At 40.4% G+C, this 20,633-nt stretch overlaps 2 protein-coding genes across 5 annotated transcripts in view; one reads left to right on the top strand and one right to left on the bottom strand.

The window, feature by feature from the left end:
* Positions 1-20,633, top strand: part of vps9d1 (VPS9 domain containing 1) — a 36,224-nt gene that overhangs the window by 9,802 nt on the left and 5,789 nt on the right. The window contains exons 6-16 of one of the 2 annotated variants that reach the window (XM_003439527.4): positions 1,014-1,076; positions 1,933-1,985; positions 2,671-2,758; positions 3,162-3,244; positions 4,191-4,339; positions 4,564-4,929; positions 5,029-5,158; positions 12,544-12,749; positions 13,965-14,049; positions 17,700-17,804; positions 19,696-19,812. In XM_003439527.4, coding sequence (XP_003439575.1) covers positions 1,014-1,076; positions 1,933-1,985; positions 2,671-2,758; positions 3,162-3,244; positions 4,191-4,339; positions 4,564-4,929; positions 5,029-5,158; positions 12,544-12,749; positions 13,965-14,049; positions 17,700-17,804; positions 19,696-19,807 — 1,440 coding nt within the window. In that variant the 3' untranslated portion in view covers positions 19,808-19,812. Of the gene's footprint in view, positions 1-1,013; positions 1,077-1,932; positions 1,986-2,670; positions 2,759-3,161; positions 3,245-4,190; positions 4,340-4,563; positions 4,930-5,028; positions 5,159-12,543; positions 12,750-13,964; positions 14,071-14,272; positions 14,977-17,699; positions 17,805-19,695; positions 19,813-20,633 lie in introns of those variants that run through there. The other variant, XM_025908884.1, reaches the window with a different exon arrangement.
* Positions 5,823-10,548, bottom strand: LOC112847352 (zinc finger BED domain-containing protein 1-like). Of its 3 annotated transcripts, none has more exons than XM_025908887.1 (3): positions 10,128-10,548; positions 8,548-9,123; positions 5,823-8,421 (listed from the first exon to the last, which is right to left on the bottom strand). In XM_025908887.1, exons 2-3 carry the CDS (start codon positions 8,627-8,629, stop codon positions 7,631-7,633), a joined length of 873 nt encoding a protein of 290 aa, XP_025764672.1. In that variant the 5' UTR covers positions 8,630-9,123; positions 10,128-10,548; the 3' UTR covers positions 5,823-7,630. The 3 variants fall into 3 exon arrangements, with proteins under 3 accessions (XP_025764672.1, XP_025764673.1, XP_025764671.1); XM_025908888.1 differs by lacking the exon at positions 10,128-10,548 and adding an exon at positions 9,401-9,845 and having other exon boundaries at positions 8,548-8,813; XM_025908886.1 differs by lacking the exon at positions 10,128-10,548 and having other exon boundaries at positions 8,548-9,845.

The following is a 20,633-nucleotide window of genomic DNA, read 5'->3' as shown; positions in this document are numbered from 1 at the left end:
GTCGATATCTTTTTTATTTTGAGCTGTAGGTTTTTAAAGTAACGTTAACTTGTCAATTAGGTGCGGAATATGTTTCGACAGTCTGCGGAGCTTGGTGTTTTCTGGAGGAAACTAAAGGCGTTTGTAAAGGTAACGTCATAACGGCTAATTTTGTTAGCCAATTAACGCCACTGACACGTTCCCCCACAAGCTTTTAATCACAGTAATGCGGCAAATAATACGGCCATTATGTTTTAAAATACACAGTATGCACAGTATAATAATTAAGTTAATATAAATAAACTGAAAATGCTCTTTGGTTTATGGAAAAGGGTGAAGTATTTTCAAGGTTTGCACTTTAAATTGCACATCAGGGATTCCCAGTATATTTAACGTTTATTTACAGAATAGCATTAAAACTACGTGGGGTGTCTTAAATTATTTTTAATGTAACTGCTATTACAAAATATGTAAATCAGGAGAAACCCTTTTAATACAGAACCACAGCATGATATGTAGTAAAGAGCTGTCAACGAGTGACTAAGTAAGAGTTTTGTGGCTGCACAGTTGGAGTGGAGGGACAGGAACTAGTTTGCGTTTGTGTCACCAACAAATACTTCACTTTCATGTTGTGTGGAACTTGGATGATGCCTCCTGTAGTTTTTCAGTGGTGGTTGGCAGTGTCATTGACATTTCTGGTGTGGATTTTGTCCCCTGTTGGCGCATATGTGCCTCCACATTTCTGAGTCGATGCAGGAAAAACCTTTATTTCCTAGTACTTAGAAATCTGAGTTTAAGGTATGTGTGATGCATGGTTGTGTGTTTTATTTAAAGAAAGATTCATCAATGGTTGCTATCATTTTTTTTCTCAAATAGAGGAAAGGCTGCATTAAGGCCCAGGGGAATATTTTGAACTTTGATTTATGTTAAGCTATTTTAGTGGAGTCCAAGATTAGATCTCATTTTATTGAACAGATGCATACAGTGAAGTAAAGTAATAAGTAAATCACCGTCTCTTCATTTTTCCCATGCAGACACTCTCTCTCCAGCGGCAGATGATGGAGAACCTCATCATAGCCAAAGCCAGGCAGGATGCTGTATCCTTTGAATATGGTAAACAGTTGGATTTGGTGCAGAATCACCCACTCCACTGACATAAACAGTACTTTTAGATTCCAGTCATTGTGTGGCTTCAGTGCTGTGGATAGTTTGGATCCACACTAACACTGCAAAACACCAAAATCACACAATAGCAAACTAATTTGCTGAGGCAAACTCTGTGTTGTGTAAGGTAATTTGAGTGTTTTTTGTCAGTGGAGGCTGGTGGAGTGTAGTGGCTTCACTTTCCCATCAGAGGTGGCTGACTGCAGGTGAATGGGTGAAAATGTTGTAGATACAGTGGCCACAGCACGATGTTGTTCCTTCAGTTTCTATGAGTGCTTCACTTGTCTTGAGGGTGAGCTCACTGCATCTACTGCAGGTCAGACCATGAATATGGGTCAGTGATTAGATATTAAATATGTTTTGACAAAGTTCTTTGAACGTTGTAGCAGTTCTGAGTAACCAGCTGCTTTTAAATGACTTGTAAAGGTGACCTGTTGCTACAGCAGAAAATGCAAAGATGTATATTGTGTATTTTACATTCAGACAAAAAACCAAAAGATTTTTGATCCATATTACTCAAATGAGACTTCCCAGTGTGTTGGGAATCTTTGGTTAAACGGTCGTATAAACTCTCTATTACATTTGATTGAAAAATGACTGAAGCTTTTAATAATACTAAAAAATAGTTAAAAGCTTCTTATCAAAGAAAAATCCATTGGTTTGGACATTAGTGGCAACATGTGAATAGTTTGACTCTCTAAAGCTTTAATGAACTTTATAAGATTTCCCAGGATATACTCATGTCTTATCCATGTAATAGTTTGGCGATTTCCTTAATGTTGACATTAGCTACAGCGGAAGATGGAGGACAGAAGACTGAGGCTGCAGGAAGAGGCCAACAGGTACAGTGAGCTTTTCCATCAACACAGTGAATTAAACTAAAGCATCTTTGTTTCGGTCACCTTAAATGTAAATGTATGAGAGCTGTGCACTCCTCTTTGCGCTCATGCCTGATGCAAGCTGGGACAGGTAGTTATATTTCTAGGGAGGTGTTGTGAGGTGTATGATGACGGATAGGTTTGCACTGTGAATTTCATACAGAAGTATAAAGTCCTTGCAATAAATCACAGATGTCAGGAAAACAGGACACACTTTGAAATAATTTTTTAAAAGTTTTGTAAATAACTTATTTTTTTAATGCATAGATTGAACTCTGTAGTACATGTGCAACTGTAAATAGGTTTCCATAATATTTCTCATTTCGTTTCTTCACACCTGCATGTAATTAATTCCTCCTTCTGTTTGCACATTTGGTTAACCAGACATGACAGCGATCCTGTATTAAGTACAACTTCTGGGCTGTTATTTATAGAATTTATTGACCAAATTACAGTGTTTATAAACTGTGTAAATAACCTACTGCATAATAAACCAGAGATTGCAGGTTTCTTGCTGGGGTTTTGGAGTCAGGACAAAAACATAGTGTCTGTTGGAACCTCAACAAGGGATCTGCTTCCAAAATTAGCGAGCACTGGCAAGCATACAATTTCAGTAACCTGTCCTGTGTGTGTGTGTTTGTCATTCCAGGAGATTTGCAGCATCTGGGGCAATGACTCCAGAGGAGCGAGAGCAGCGTATTCTCTACACCAATGTTCTGGAATATGAACAGGACCATGTAAGTTTAAATGCTATTAAAAAAGCGTTGGAAGGTGTAAATGAAGATTAGAAGACTTTGCATAGCAGCAAATAATTCTACAATAATTCAGTACAGTAAACAAGATGGCAAACTCTGGACCTACTTATTTTTTTCCTCTTCAGATCTCCGGTTTCCAGTAAAGTATCTTAGTTTGTTCCAAATCACACACAGAGTTGCATGTTGTTGTTTTTCTATAGCTCTTCTTTTTCTACTGATGCAGTGTCGATGCACAGCAAGTTACAGGCAGCCCACGTTTCAGCAGTCCCCTCTATTTTCTTTCACAAGTTCTCAAGTATTCAGTTTTATGTTGGTTAATTAATGACTAATCACTTAATAGACCTTTATATATGTGTTTATGACGTTTTTGTTTTGGCCCCTTTAGGATTGGCCCAAACAGTGGAAAGCCAAAATGAAGAAGAATCCTGATGTCTCGTTAGTGTCAAATTTAGTCTCCTACCTGCTCAGGTAACTGACAACAAGGTGGAAAACTGTTTTATTTTTCTTGTGTGGAGAAATACCTGTGCCATTTATTTGTGCTTTTTTAACACAACAAGACACAGTCAAAGCATTCAAATGTTGTGACTGCTCAGGTTTGTCCTTTCTGGGTTGTATTCAAGTATTGGGGTGTTTAAGTGGTGTTTTGTCAATCAGAAGGTTATTTTGGTTAGAGTGTCTAGAGAATTGCAAAGAGATGAAACCAGACAGTAAGCTGAAACTAAAGTAACTAACAGGGAAATATGCATAAAGGCAAAAAACTGTCTGCCAGGACTTCAACAACATAAGAGAAATTGAGCTGAATTCGAGGTTAGATTTGACCTTTGGTTTGACATGTAGTTAATAAAGGTTTCACTTATTGTCAAATTTACAGTAAAGTTAAACACAATAATAATTCATATACAGCACAGATTTATAGAATATGCATAAACGGTGAGGTTGGTTGAGTATTCGCTTCAGATGGTTTAACTGTGCTACAGAATTAGGCAGTCCTAATCCTGCATGTACTTGTTTCACTGAGAGTAGTTTGCACTTCTGGTAGAGGAGCTCATATGCGTGTACACACACTGTAACCCGTGATGACAAAGCATCACACAGAGTTTAGAACGAATGCAATCTGAAGAGAGCTGCATGCCTTTAATGAAGAAACACTCGCTCAGCTCTAATCCATTTTAAAACAAGTGAAACACAATGTAGTGCAGAGTATTTATGAATGAATGATAATTCAGTGTGAAAGCATTTGGAGGCATGAACCTTCTAAAAGATGTTCAGTCATTTAATGATCTTTAATGATTTCTGGAGCACAGTTTGTTATTAATTTGTGGACTTGGAAAGTTTTTAAATTATGTTATTTTACAGCCATTTCTGATTTTGCATGGTCAGTGGATTCTGTTATCACTCTTAATTGTGTCCTCAGCCGGTCCGACCACCCAGTTGTGAAGCTGCTGAGGAAACATCAGTACAGAGTTTACAACCGGCTGTACCCCATCGTTAGTAAAGGTCTCCCTAAGAGTCCCGCCATGCCACTGAGACCACGTCACAGCATTCACAACCCACTTCATCCAGGTAAGAGGTTGGTTTGGAAGACAGTGGGTTCATATTTATGTTCTCTTGGCTTCTTTTTTGTGCTACATAGTTTTAATTTTTTTTTAAAATGAGGATTTGAGACAGAACACTGGATTCAGATCTGTACTCTGTATGGGCAGCATTTAGAGGTTCTGGACTCCTGATGCTGTTAATTGGAGTGAACCAAGTTATGTTAATGGTGACGTGTGTTCTGAATCACACAGAGACTCCGAAGAGACCAGTCAGGACAGCATGTAGTACCCAAAGTGTAAAGAGCTTCAGCACAGACTTGATTTCTCCCTCACGCTCCCACAACCTCACCCCTAAATATGAGGAGGAAGAGGCGGAGGATCCCAGCGAGCAGGGGACAATGGACCGGGAGAACTCATTTGAAGATCTGGAGCAGTTTGTGACTCAGATGGATTGGGTTCCACCCCCCAGCAGCACAGACGACACTGCCTCAGATTCAGATTTGGTCTGCGATTTTTCTGTGCCACTGGAGCGGGATGAGAGCCACGTCCAGGAGCTGGAGAAGAGAGCGGTTAAAGAACACCTGAAAGCTGTCGTCAAGGACATTCATATTGCAATCGGTGAGCACAGCTTGTTTTGGAACAGCAAACTCTTCTCTTGTCACGACATTTGCATTCATTGTTGGGAGTTAAATGATACGGCCGTGTTCTGTGTTTCAGATCAGCTTCTGTCTATGTGTTTGCTGTCCTTTGAGTGCCTAAACACTGCCAGCTTTAAGGACCTGTGTCTCGCCAGCATTGAGGAAGCCTTCTTCACACCCCTGTGGAGCGCCCTAGTGGCTCTTTTCAGGTAGTGCACCTGTAATCCTCAGTTTTGTGCCAGAGGCACGGAGGTGCCGAAGCACCAATAATCAAAGAGCTGTTTAGATAATAGAGATCTTATAATCCACTATGGCCAAATTTAATAAAAAGTCAGATATTAACAATTCTTAAATAGGAGAAATATAATGCATAGAAACTACTTTCCTATTAAATATAAAATTATACGTACTATTAAATGACTGCCTTAGTGCTTCTAATAGATTATTCATCCAGATTTGAAAGCCCAAATTTAAGCTTGGCTTCCTGCAGGTTGTTAAAAGTCTGAGTTCCCATAAAACAGATATTTTTAAGGTTGTGAAGAAAGCCAGTAAGATAAAACAAGTTAACATGTGTCTAACATTGTTGTCCCTTTATCCCCCATATTTATTAAATTTAAATTTTAGTGTGGGACGAAACAGTAGGGTGCATTAATTAGTGTTGGTGACATCCTTAAATTCCTTTTTTTGTGTGTGACCAACAAAATTTTAATGAGTCATTTATTGTCATGTAAAGGAAATGTGACCAATACTGTATAGTAATAATTTCACTGTTGAGCAGTCATGCAAACTGCTAGTTAGTGCAAATAATAATACACAATTTTAGCTTTTTACAACCTTAAATTAAACTCACTTTGTGTTAGTTAAATGTTCTTCTGTCACCGAGTGTAGGGTGTGAGACAGTGCTCTTAGGAAAGCCCAGGTGCAGTGCATGTATCGGTTCAGATCTAGAAGTAATTTGTGAAAACGTTGACCTGAATTTGAAAGGTTGCTGCAGAATAGAGAAATGGATCAAAACAGGCTGCAGGCAGAGAGAAATAAGTCTTAGATGTATGTTATGCTGTCTGCTTACACTGGATGGAAAAGACTGCTACAAATTTAGCTTTCAGACTGTGTATTAACCCATAACAAGTTAATTTAACCAGTGGGTCAAAGTCTGACCAGCATGGGGCAGTGCTGCTCTTATTTTTGCTCGGCTTCCCTCGTCTGCTGTTTTCTGGTTGGGTTCTCAACTTGTTTGTGTTGCAGATTTCGATGTAGTTGACTGTGATGGTACTTCTTCTAACATTATTGTGGTTTTTATATTTGATTCCCAGTCGTGTGCTGTGCCATTAATTTTCTGCATTTCCTCTACTCAACCTTTAGTTTAGCTGGATTCAAACAAATTCAGTGGTAGTTGGTGTCGTGGCACTGAAGTGAGCTGGGTGATTTCGATTATTAATATAAATATAAAAAACATGTTTAAAATAACATTTAAAAAGCTCTTGCAAGAAACATACAAGAGGCCAGTACATCAGAGTTTAAAGATTTTATGTTGGAAACGGCCTGAAAGAAATTTGAGATCAGATTTTCAGCAGTATCCCTGTGTTTGTTGGTCAGACCTGCCTTACGCTGATGTATGATTTTAAAACATGAACGCTCAGCTGGAGGCTTCAGGAACCAGCAGGTGACATCACCTGCATCACCATGGCTGTGTTCATCCTTTATATACAGTCCACTGTTACCACATGGAAGCTGTATTGTTTCTGGAATGATGGAGGAGAATTTTAACAGTTTTATTGATACTAATAATTATCCATCAACTTGTCATACTTTTTACTTTATTGCAGAAATAACAAGTAGAATAGCAAGAATTGGTACATGTGTGCTCTGCAGTGCCTTGTGGTGATGTGCCCTAATTTTAGCTAGAAGCTAAACTGGAACTATTTTTCTGGAGTTTTATGCCAAGCAGGCATGAGTGTGTTAGACAATGGTCCTATGGAAGGGCGATGTGCTGTGCTCATGTCCTAAATATTAACAACCATGTCAAGAAATAAGAAAAGCTTTTTGATTCTAGTTTTTTTTTTTTTATTCCAATTTAGGGTATGTTTTTAATCAATTAGACAGCAGGAGCTCAATCTGTGACAGTTATCCAACTTAGTTTCCAGTAGTGCTGGGCGATATGGAAAAAATATTTATCGCGATATGAATTATTTTATATCACGATAACGATATATATCACGATATACCACAATGTTTCCAGTTCTTCTCTGAAAAGTTTGACAAATTTCATTCCTCACTTTTCTCCAACTTTATTTTGAAGAGACATTTAATGGAACTGTCACAATTGAGAAACATATATTTTAGTATAAATGTATCAGATGAAAACAGCTGTGGCCTTCACATTTTTTTTCCAAAACGTACATTTAAAATGAATTGTCAAAATAAACTTAAAGTGCACAACAGTTTCAAGTTTCTGAGAAGAAAACTCAGATTTGCACAAAAGTTCAGCTATAAAAAATAAACACAAATTATTTCTTAACTTTCTGAAATCTGTAACCTTGTAGTGCAAAGTTTGCAAACCAATATAAAGTGACAAAAGTAAGCATCAGGGTTGAACAGAACTCTGTTTAATGCATTAACCATAAATACAAGTGCAAACAGAAAATAGCTACTTTGAAGAAGTAGATATGTTACTGTTGAATTTACAGGTTGAGTGCAAGGAAGACTAGTTGGTCAACTGTGTTTGGCTTAAGACATGATCTCTTACATGTGATGATGTTCCCACTCGCACTGAAAGCCCTTTCAGATGAAAAACTAGTAGCAGGAATGCACACATACTTTCTGGCCAGCCTGGCCACCAATGGAAAGTTTGTCTCATGCTGCTTCCACCACTCCAGTGGGTCAGTCTCTGAGTCAGGCCCAGGTGTCTGAAGATGCATGGAGAGCTCCAGTTCAATGGATGCTCTGCTGGGTTGGGAGTGGGTGGTGGATTGACCTGCCTTTTTGAAGTAGCTACCTAAACTTTTCTTTTTCTTTGTGGGACGGGGAAGCTCTGGATCATCTTCAGCAGCTGGGGGTGAACTGGAGGCTGCTGCTGTTTGTGCACTTTCTGGTGCTGTTGCTCCCACCATGTCCACCAGCTCTGCTGCAGCTCTCATCTTTATGAACTCCACCCTCTCTTCCTTGATGTAGGCTGTCTTAAACCGTCGGTCAACAAGTGTTACCATGTCTAGGAGGTTGTTGGTGGCATGGTCATCATACTTTTCATTGAGGTACTTGAGGATACCGTCTTTGACTGCTTTTGTGAGCTCTGTGTCTCCATCCTTCTGACTGAGGACTTCGTTGTTGAAGAGGTGCAGAACTGGCTTCAGAAAAGATACGCTGACGTAACTCTCCCCTGACAAAGCGTCAGTAACTCGAACAGTGGACCCAGTGCCTTGTTCAAGGACTCTAGCAATGCCACGTGTTGCCAGCTTGGCACCAGATGTCTTGTCTAAGTCAAATAGCAAGAAAGGGGGGGGGGAGGTTACTTTCATGAGGTGGTGAATCTAGGCTGCAAACATAATCAGAATCCACAATGAAAAGAATCAATGTACAATGTCCAGTGGCTATGTCTCACCTTCTTGTCTGCAAGGAGAACCTGTGAAAGAGCATTCTCCTGCTCCAGGAACCTCTCTATCATCATCTGCTGCGAGCCCCATCTTGTAGGGCTTTCAGTGATGAGCCGATGAGGAGGCAAGCCCAGCACCGCTTGCGCCTTGGCCAATTCACATTTTTTCTTCCATGACTTCCATGAGAAGGCATTCGCCACCTTTTTACACACTCCAACTGCTCGTTCCACAGCCTGTTTTGTAGATACTGGTGTGAGAGCTTTTAGAGCATTCTCTGTTGAAATAAAACAAAAAACTATGTTATATTTTGACAGCAACTTTATTTTTTATCATAATGTATCACTTAAATTACTTATTAATGGATTTAATAATTAGATACTGTGAGCAGCTAGTATCACAATTCATTCTTTACCGTGACAGGCAAAAAAACCAAAATATAAATAAAACTTGTTCAATTATGTTTTGTACATGGGCTGATCTGATTTAGATTTACCGTATTTCCCGGACTACAAAGCGCACCTGAATATTAGCCGCACAAGCTAAAATCAGGGGAAAATCCTGTTTTGTACATACATTAGCCGCACCTGACTAAAAGCTGCAGGTGTTTCGATGTTGACTTATCATATGTAAGAGAATATGCACAAAGGGAATTGTCAGGAAAGAGATGGCTGTTTGGAGACACACCCCTTTTATTAATATTTTGAAAAACAAATTAGGGGTACATATTTGCATAACTTTTTAGGTATATGTACAAGTACCAGTAATTACAAGTACGAAACATGTACTGTGCTTCATAAATGAGTAACAAATGTAGTGCATAACAATAACCTACAGCACACCAGAAAAATAGATTCAGCCTACCTTTTAGGCTCAGGTGCAGTGACACGACTTTAACAAGAAGAAAAGTCAGTCATTCACCACCATCTTCCTGCGCACTAAAACCACCAAAGTCCTCTTCTCCAGTGTCTGATACGAACAGGCTCAGGATGGCTACGTCATCCACTCTCAGCTTCTTTCCTTCGTTGTCACTTTCAAAACCAAACAAATCCTCGTTGTCAGAGTCGAACAACCTCTGAAGGGCCGTGGCGGTGTCCTCCTCTCCATCATGCAGCAGTCCAGCCCTTCGAAATCCGTTGGTGATCATGGATGTTTTCACACTTTTCCACGCTGTCAGAATCCACCGGTGGAGTTGAGCATAACTTGCTTTTCGCAAGTTTATCGCCGCTCGTCATCCACGCCTCCCGCTGAACGCGTAGCGCTACTTTGAAGTTTGTTTTTCGCGCTACTTCGTACGGCACTATGTTGCCTGGCGGAAGGGCATGTGATCAGACACAGTATCAGGGTTCAAGAGTGGTATGTTGGTCACATGCCCTTCCGCCAGGCAACATAGTGCCGTACGAAGTAGCGCGAAAAACAATGTTGCCTGGCGGATGGACATGTGACCAACATACCACTCTTGAACCCTGATACTGTGTCTGATCACATGCCCTTCCGCCAGGCAACGTAGTGCCATACAACAGCGGAACAAACAAAACAAATCGTCTTACGATACGACAAAAATCATGGACAATCCATAGAAAAGCCGCACCTGACTAAAAGCCGCAGGGTTCAAAGCTTGTGCAAAAAGTAGCAGCTTTTAGCCCGACAATTACGGTACTAATATTTTTGTTGCTAATATATTACTCTCAACACAATATTACACTAAGCCATTTTTAGATTGTTTTACACTAACCAATAGCTAGCTGTAGGCGGTGACCAAAGCATTGTAGCCGTTCCCACTGGTTCAGTTCCATTGCAGAGATGTTGTTAGTGGCGTTATCCGTGGTGACACAGACAAGGTGGCATTCTTGCAATCCCCATGACTCCAGTGTATCTCTCAGACCTAGACACATTTATTCTTAATTAGGGGTGACTCAGAATTACTACAGCCAGAACAGTAGCTGAAAATATTTGTTTTACTAACATGCATATCATATGTTAATAAAACTAGTGTGTGTGTGTGTGTATGTATGTGTATGTGTGTGTGTGTGTGTGTGTGTGTGTGTGTATGTATATATGTGTATATCTGTGTATATGTATATATATGTGTAATAAATAAATAAATAAATATGTGTGTGTGTGGATATAGATATATAGAGAGAGATATATAGATATATATATATGACGTACCTCGGATCAAGGACTTTGACGAGGTCACGAAAGCTGTCCTTCTCAACTACGTAAACAGGGCCATGCCTTTACAAATGTAACGCGAGATGGCTTCTGTGATTTGTTTATGGCGCTGGGACGTTTTCTCATACGGCGTCCCTTGTGCGAAAGACTGCTGTATCTTTGGCTGGCTATAGTTTTTCTTTTCCCAAATTGCTCCCGTTGTTCCACAGCTTGGTTTAGCTCGGATTTTCTGGATTCTTGAGTATTCTTTTTCGTGGGCCTTCTGTAGGTGATAGAGATTTGTTGTGTTGCCATCGGGCACGGGAATAGTTTTATAGCATAGCTTGCAAATGGGCGTCTTCTAGGGCTGCACGATTTTGCATAAAATGAGAATCACGATTTTTTTGCTCAGAATTGAGATCACGATTCTCTCACGGTTTTCTTTTCCAGTATAAATATTTATTGCACTTATTAACTGCACATCAACTTCGTAACAGTTGAGACTGAACATAAAAACAATAAATGAACATTACAACAATAAATGTCTCACATTTTGTCGTTGCCACAAAATGTTGTGCTGCTTGTAATTCCGTCTCCACCGTTGCTCGACACTGCGTGTATAGAGCAGGTCGTGCAACAATAGAAAAATAGTTGCAGGACGGCACTGTGTAGCGTTTGTCTAGGGTGTTGATCATTTTCCTAAATCCCTCGTTTTGCACAGTGTTGATGGGAGCCATATCTTTAGCCAGGTGATAAGTGATAGCCTCCGTAATTTCTTTGTGCCTGCGGGAGTTCGACGGGTATGGGGAAGCGCTGTATAAGGTTCCCGTTATTGATGTTTGGGTGGTTGACCGGGACGGATTTTCTCCTGTCACTTTCTTGGCCTTTACAGCTTCGTCATCTCTCACGTGCTCTCCGTTGTTTTTTCCCTGCCAGCTGGCTTCTGTATCACGTGGTATAAGGCTCCGCCCTTGTCATTTGTTGAGCAGGAAGAGTGAGCGCTTGTTTTCATGCAGATTACGTCCCCGATCAAAATGCGGTACAATCGTCATCTTTTTTTCTGTTTCTTATTTTTTTTTTTTTTTTAATCATTGTCATTTGGAAATGAGATCGCACATAAGTATGAATTGAGATCGCGATTTTCTAACGATTAATTGTGCAGCCCTAGTGTCTTCTGCTCTGTGTCAGTGCTGTTGAACCCAAAATGTAACCAAATCACAGATGTACCCCCTCTTTTCGGTAAAGGTGCTTCTTCTTGGGCTGCCTGTGTAGCTGTCTCTGCCTGTTGCATGTCCGGGCATGAAACTGCAACCTGTCGCGTGTCCATTGTTTTGAGTTTTGAGCATGTCGCAAATCCGGGTGCACATAAAGCAGCACCATGTCGCAAAACCACAAGACGGAGTTTCTTTGTGGATCTTTCTTTGCCGAAAAATATCATTTTTTATACTTCATTTTCTCTTGCATAAAGGTAGAGTATGAATAGTGACAAAACAACATTAATATATTTGCCACAGGCTATTTTATGATATTTTTTATGTATTAATTTTTAAAATTAGGTTAGAAACGATAGAAGACAAATGGCACGATAGACACTTTTCTATGGTCCACACGATATATATCGTCATATCGCCCAGCACTAGTTTCCAGGGAAGATTTCAAAAATTATTCCTCATTCTGCCATCGACTAGGAATAACCTGGAGTTTAAATATCCAAAATGTACCCCCTACACAACCACTACCAGGTTTTCATGTGATGCTTCCCAGACTCGTTCATTCTTTGCTGCTGTTTCCATTGTTTAGTTATTTTTCCATTTGTTGGATTTCACTCTGGAGCCATTTGTCTTTCATTTCAGGAAGGTGTACGTAGAAAGGGAGCAGGCCTACGAGACCAGTGTGAAGCTGTACAGCGACGCTTCACCTAGAGATATTGGCATTCCCTTGAAACTCTTTCCCCAAAATACCGGTTCCCCACAAGGTTCCTACCCCTACGGGTCTGCTATCCAGGAGCTCAAACTTCTCATTCATGACCGATGTCCACAGAGGAAGCTGGAATGCATTGGTGAGTCAGATTGTGTTGTTTTTATTCTCGTTTACACAAAGGCAGAATTTTGGGATGGAAAACTGCTCTTAAGAGAGGATTAATTCCAATTGACAGAAGAAATACACCCTTTTCTGGCAGAAAGCCATGGCCTGAGGCTTGGTAATGCTCTCTCTCTAACCTCTTCACGCTAATTTTTATTTTAGTATTTGCACGTTTTGAAAGGTATGAAAAACATTTAATTTTGCTTCATGTTTGTTTGAAACTCTTTGAGGACTGGTGATGTGTCCCTTTGAATTTTAAATTCAGTCTGTTTTCAATTATAATCCTAAGACCTCACATTTATAGAAAACTAAGAGTGTTATTATTCATCAGCATTAAACTTTACAGATGCAGAGAGCTTTTAGTGAAGTGTGAGGGCAGCCAGCAGTTGGGTACACGTCCTCAGAGTGAAGAAGGCATAAGTAAATTCTTCTTCTGAGCTTTAAAGATAAACAGTTCTTGGCCAGATGGTCTCTGATGTCACTTTAAACCAGCATTTTTGTATTTGTACTAAACCCAGAAAAACCCATTTTGTTCAGTAAATGATGTGGCTTGAAAAAATAATTCTGTTCCTTAAGCGTTGCTTTTAATCCATTTTTGTCAGTCTCACAGACCTTTGGCGTTCTGTTGTTTTATTGAGGTTTTTAGACTTTTCAGCCCCCTCTGCTTCCTGACAGTCGGTCTGTTCTCACAGCAGCTGAAATCTGATGACTGTGTGGGCTAACGCATTATAAACAGAATATCAGCCCACTGCCTGCTCCTGTCACACAGTCTGCTTTAGCTCATTGTCCTGCTGTAGGGAGAAATGGCCTGCGAGGTGTATGGCATTGCTAGAAAATGGGATGACGGCCTGTCTTGGTTACGATTCCTTTTCTGCCGTTCCCTCCACTGAAGCACCCGAGACGTTCACACCTGCTCCATTTAACATGTCAGAGGTTGTCGAGCACGATCTTTCTCATCAGAACACCTCAAACTCCAAATAAGATTCATCTGTCTGTAACACTTTGTCCCAACACATCTGTTTAATGTCCCAATGCACCCTTTGTTTTTTCTTTCCTCTCAACTTAGCAGCCAGAGTAACAGGATGCAATCTCTAATTAGTGGTTCAATACTTTGATATCTTATATTATACTACTTGAAGCATTCAGTCTGTATTGCTCCATGAGTTTTATCGTTTCTTGTGTTTTGTTCCAGTGAGGACGTTACGCCTGATCTGTGCCTGTGCCGAGGATTACAGGTGTCTTCATGAAGGGGACACGACTCCCAAAACAGCGGCCATGTGAGTAAATGATCAGCTCCAGTAAGTATCTGGGCCGTTACTGTGGTACTGCAATGACCAACCTTTCTTTTTTACTAACACAAAAATGACAAATGTAACTGAGAAACAATGCAACAGTTATACAATACAGTGGTGTATTGTTCTTTTAGTTGAATTCCTCTAAAGTACACCTCATTAAACTTAAATGAAAGTCCTTTTCTCATTGCCTATTTCCTCCTAATAGGAAGGGAAAGACTCTTCCGAGATCCGCTCATAAGTACCCAAACATCATTTAAGGGGTCCCTGCCTTGGTAGCTGCCCTGTCAGCTCTCATCACTGCTCATTTAGGTCTGGCACAGCAGGCACTGTCTTGGGTCTGTTGCCCTCCTGTAGAGTGCCTCTTCCTGACCAGGCCCAAAAGTGGGTCGTCCTGGCTGAGCCTGGAACAACACCATGGCCCAGCGAGGAGGTTTGGGGAATAAATGAAAAGGGATGGAGTTTTGTGAAGTGCACAGTGATACCCAGAGACAAATGCTCAGTAGGTTGTAGCATGCATAGGGTTCAGCAAATTAAACGTGTTCTTTGTTGACAGAGTTGGACCAAAACTTTGTAAAATAAATGGCTGCAGAGCTCTGCATATTTCTCATTGTGGCTTCATATTATCGCTGAACTGTATCTGCTAGAGAACGCATTGAAATCAGCATGAGTTTGGGCTTCATCTGTTATTTGGGCCGACGGTATTTTGGCATTATTATTTATGCACAAGTAAACAAACAGATGCTGGATTTCTTTTTCTGAATGGGTGGGGATCATAGCCCTAGAATAAGAGCATTTATGAGGCTGTTAAAAGAACCACACTTAAGTTAAGGTTAGACGTTTTATAATAGGACTCGTAACTGTCGACCCAAAACCTAGGGGGATATGTCAGCAGCTTTTAAATGGGTTTTATGTGTGATTAATGCTTGTAAAAATCCTGTTTGCTCCAAGAGTCAAGGGGGAAAAACATCTTCCTCCTTCAGAGAGCTCTTGGATACGTTTTCTTCTTTGTACACTCTAGTTGTTGTTGTTGAGCGGCTGAGGCAGTGTCTCCTGCTCCATATCTGTCTCTTTGCATTGGAGCGCTTGTGAAGTGATGAGAGATGGCAGTGGAAGAGTTGATTGTGCGCAGCACTTCTCAAAGCTTTTGATCCAGAAAAGTTGTGACGTTGAGGGATTTTGATGTGTGCCCTCACAACGCTAAAATAAACAACTTGGCAACAAATGTCTCTCCAAGAAATGCAAACTTAATCACGCTGCATTTGTTATGTGGAAAGACGAATCCCACTGTCTCCTGCCACAGAAGACATTTCAATCAGTGACTATTTTAGATTTCACAGAGCTTTGTTACCATCTTATAGTAAAACGAGTTCATCTTGGTGGAGATGAACAGAAATCTCCAGGGTGGACTGGACTTTGCCCCCAGACTGCCGGCGCTCGCATGTTTTTCTTTGCTGATTGCAGCTCAGTGCAGGGCCATATGTGACTGCTTTTCTTAGTCCCTTTTAAATACAGGTTTCCTTTGTGAATGTCACTGTGACTCAGAGTGGGTGTTTTTAATCCAAAGCCTGACTCAGATTGGAAAGACGTTTTTTAAAAATTGAATGAAGATGTTTCGCAGATAGACGAGCTGTGTGTATGTGTTAATATTTATTTTGCATATTTATCTCTCCTTGTGTATATCGAGTACGCTAGTGCAACAACACTGAAGCACACTATCTATTGTTCGTGTTTCCGTATGGATTGATGTGCTGCAGCGTTTCGGTGGCTGACTGGTCCCCCAGCTTTGTCTTCCAAAGATGCATCTGGTCAGGATTTGTGTGCTTTGGCTTTAGCTGGTGTTTTGTTGTTCAGTATATAGAAAATTTGTTAAAAAAAAAAAATACAGCGACAAAATGTAATTTAAACTTCACATCACAGAGCTTCCTGCTTTACCTTAAAAATTACGATTTTTATATCATAGCCATTTTGTCCTATTTAACCCACACTCGCAGTGGGATTAGGATTGGGACTATTTCCAATTTCCAGTGGGATAAAGGAGAAGGTGTGCTATACCAACAGGAGAGTTTCCCTCACATATAATAAAGGATCTAGCCTAGCAGTTTAAGTGATATTACCTCGTAACATTTTCCAGGCTCTTCTCTACTTTAGGTCCACAGTTACCTGAAGTGATTCAGTCAGATTTTACTGTGTATTTGTAAAATTGCTCACCTGCCTCCCTTTGATTTTTCACCGTACCCAGCCCTTGCACACAGTGGAATCTCTCACCAGTAGATCTTGGATAAACCAGTGTCTCTGAAAGTGAGGAGTCCCATTAAGCTCTGCTTTAAAATCAAAGCAGACAGAAATGTCCTCATTCTGTTCTTCTTGCTTTACTTTTGAGATGATGATGATGATGATGATGGACTAATGTAGCTGCTACCCACACATGGATTAATATCAAATGGTGGCGTGTGCGCACTTTGGCTCACGTCTGTCACTTTTATTACCAGACACGACCTGAAATGTTAGTGTGGCAGATATATTTCAAAGTGATTCAGGATGATCGTTAACAGGCTGTTGGAGATCCCTCTGAATGTTGGTGGTCTTTTCATTGATCATTGACCCAACAACACCAATTCAATTAAATATTCCCTCAGAATTTAGACGGGTTTCCTTTGGGGGGTTTTTGCTTTCACTGTAAAATAAATTCTTTCTATAACCACATTTGATTTTTTTTCCTGGCCTTTAGCCTTACTCTTTATAATCTAGTTTTAACTGGTGGTTTGTTTTTTTGTTTTTTGTTTTGTACTAGTTGGCCTCTTTTTATTCTGTGTAATTTGTTGTTGTTGTCATGCTTTTTCTAGTCCCTTTTTTCTCCTTCCTCTTCTATTGTGATGCTCTGTTAATCACCATATTCCCTCTACATCCATTTAATCGGGAAATTTTCTTTCTGCTTCTCCCGTTTGCATTTTTAAACTTGTTATCCACTAAAGTGCCCTGCAAAGCCATAATGTGGCCTAATCTTGCCTGAGAGATCAGTACTTATGCATGTGGCTGGACTGCATTGTATCCTTGGAATGCAGAGACACCAGTTTTCGTGTGAGCGATCGATGTGTATGTTTACAGTAGTGAACTCTGAAGATTAGAGTTCAGGGCTTGTGATTGTGTGAGTATGTGAGGTCCAGCTCCCAGCGGTTACATGAGCTCGTCCACACCTTCCAGAACCCGCAGGAGGAGAGTATCCAGTTGCATGTGCACCGGGTCAGTGGAGGGCCAGCAACCTGCCTTCTCACGCAAACTAGCAAGCGAGCAGTTAGCCCTGCGTGTGAGTCCTGATAAACAAATGGTCACTGTCTGCACACAGGGAAAATGCTATCAAGCTGTCATCATCTCCCAGGCTGCAATTTGTCCTCCCAACAGATCTCAGAAAGGGAGCAAAGAGGGAACGAGGGGGGAGAAGAAAAGCTTTATCATTTCCATCCCCGAACAGGCATCCCGTTAAGAGCTACATTTGATTTAGTTTCCTTTCAGTCCCCTGGAGAGTGCATGCACTCATACTCTGTGAATGTCACTGTTTTTCTCTTCATCTTTATTTGCTTTTGTTTTTCCTCTTACTTGAACTTACCCCCTCCTTCCTTCCTTTACTCTGACAGTGGTGCAGACGACCTGTTACCCATCCTGTCCTACGTGGCTCTGCGGTGTCAGTGTCCTCAGCTGGTGTCTGAATGTGCTGCTTTGGAGGAGTTCATTCATGAAGGGTGAGTCATCCTCATGGAAAGTGATGATGTCTTTGGGAGCAGATAAACATACAGTTTGGTGCATAAATGCATAAAATAACAGTAAAACGTGAGTATTTTGTTAACATGCTGCCGCTCAGTAAAATCTTATTTATTCCCAAGTTTGAAATAAAAAAAGTTTTGTCTGAAAGGCTGTAATGAGACCTTCCTCAGCTCTCTTAGCTGCCTCTTGTAGCCTGTGGAGTGATTCTATATGAATCACTCCAATCACTGTCAGCAACCAGCATAAGCTCCACGAAAGGACAAGAAAACACTAATGTGGCTTCAGGTACTGTTTTGCCAGTGACAGCGTTAGTGAGCAAACAAACAGGGGCTAGATAGTTGGCTGTAGTGTTTCAGGCCCTCAGGTGAAGACTGCAGTCGGCATCAGCTGTATATTCTTTATGTGGAGGGAGAGTTTGGATTTTGGAATCAAATCTAAACCAAATTTCTTTCTTTCTTTTTCGGTAATGATACCGAAGACTAGTGTGCCTGCTAGTTCATCCAGACTCATCTGAGAAGTTGCTGATGGTTATTTTAAACTGGTCAGCTAACGTTGGCCCTGTTTGTGCATAGTATAAATCACAAATATGTCATCAAATGAAACTGAATTCAGAATTATGTTCATTGTAATCTGACTGCTGATGTTGCTCAACGTCTGCTGGAGACACACAAGTGACAATAAATAGCAAACACATTGACCATGAGAAACTATGCTGACACTGGGTCTTCTGTGCAGATCTAAATAAACACAAAACAACACCAGTGCTTCCAGTTGTTTTTTTTGTTTTTTTTAGTCTTTTTCAGGTTTAAAAATCCAAATCAAATGTTTTTCAGGCTGAAGTTTTGTTCTTTTCTGATGATGATTGGTGCAGAACACACTCATGTCACCAAAAGCAGCTAAGTGCTGTTCGGCTTGAGCCATACGTCTTTGGTAGAGTAGCATGTGAGTTTACACACCACACCCAAAAGGTCTCCTCATATCTCCAAAAAGAGTGGATTGTAAAAGCCGGTTGGTTAGACTGGCATTGGCTGAGGAATGTCAGGATATTTGGGATTTGGTTTTCTTCTCTATAAAAGTGCAAATAAAGTCCTTACTTGAGTTTAGATCATTCACGTTAGAGGAGAGACTCCCATTCTCCCAGAAATGCGTTGAAGTAAAAGCTTCATAAAAAGTATAGAAAGATAGGTTTTTTTTAAAAAATGTTAATTTGACAGAAATAACTGACCTCGAATCACAACGTACACTTAACTCAAATCAGAGCAGTAAAAAGAAGTTTGACTTCAAACTCACGAATGCGTCTGATATTTTCATCTCAGAGGAAAAAAAGCTGACTGTAAACTCATTAAATAAGGATTTAACTTAGTTTTTAAGTCTGCAGTGTGAACCATTAAACGCTGTGTTCACTGATAACAACTGTTTGTGCACCACTACCCTGATCAGTTTGTGTTTGTCTATGATTGTGACTTGGATAAAGATCAGACAGCATTTTATGAGTAATTGATGCAGAAATCCCACTGACTGTAGTGGCTTCACAAAATGTTTCTTCTCCTTTTTTCCTTCAAATGCACGTTTTGTTCAGAATTTCCAGATAACAGCTGAGCGATAAGCATCTTATCGCTTTCCTCTTTCTGTCCCCTCTCGTGTCTCGATCCTCTTAGCCCAGTTGAGTCCTGGTCTTGTCTGCATCTTGTCTGCTGTCTCTGAAAAAAAACTCCTTGGTTATGACTTGATCTTTTCATATAGTATCCATGGCTTCCTTTTGCTCAGCCTGCCCACCATATAATGTGTTCATAACTCTAAAAGTGGGGGGAAAAAATTGTTAGTCTAAAACTATAAATCCTTTTACTATCATCCACTTCTCTGTTTCAGCTTTTTGATAGGAGAGGAGGGATACTGCCTCACCTCCATGCAGAGTGCTTTGGCCTATGTTGAGTCTCTGCACACCGGAGTAGCTCAGCTTCCTGTGGGAAAGCTTATATGAAAAAGGTAAGAGGATATCCATACTTCACATGGATTCTTTGAATTTGAGCTCTTCTGTAAAGGTTATTGTGACATTCGTGTTATTGCACCGTGACTTAAACATCCTGCAGTGCTCTGTTCTGAGAAAGCAGAGTATAAGCTTTTCATTGCCATCTACCTGACAGATGCATGAATGCGATTAATGGGTCAGTGAGGTAACCTGTGAACACAACCTGGTCAGCTGCAAGTAAAATCATCAGAGCCTGACCTGCCTCTGACTGTCAGACGTGTTTGGGCTTGTCTCATTGTTGTGTGCATTAGGGAACATAAACACCTTGTGTTGCTATAGCAACTTATTAAAATCATGTAAAAATTTCTACTGGTGTTATCACAGATGTACTGTTGAGCCATGCCTGACTGATGTGGCCAAATGAAGCCCAGCTGTAAAGTTACAGCAGTGCAAAGTGTCACTGGAATTTGCCTTCATTCAGATGGTGATGCAAAAAATGTATACTTTTTTTTTTATGTTTGGTCTTATTCTGACACTTCTGCAGTGGCAGCTACAAGAATACAGATTAAAAAACACACACAGTCTGGTGCAGGGTCGGTGCTGAACATACTGAGTAACCTTTAATGTTGAACTGTATGCAGTTTATTTGCAGCTGTCATTGTAAAATAAATATATTTGCCCCCTTTTATGTGAGTGCACGCAGAGCCTGAACCAGAACACCAGGGTTAACAAAACGTTAGTTAACCGCGTGATACCTGTGATCTCTGACCGGTGTTTAGAGTTTGAAAAACAACTGGTTTCTCTGATTAGTTTAATCACAAAGTTGAACTCAAATGCA

This window comes from Oreochromis niloticus, linkage group LG7 (assembly GCF_001858045.2).
Source record: "Oreochromis niloticus isolate F11D_XX linkage group LG7, O_niloticus_UMD_NMBU, whole genome shotgun sequence".
NCBI lineage: Eukaryota > Metazoa > Chordata > Actinopteri > Cichliformes > Cichlidae > Oreochromis > Oreochromis niloticus.
The sequence above is the reverse complement of the archived record's forward strand: the minus strand, read 5'-3'. Positions and strand labels throughout refer to the sequence as shown.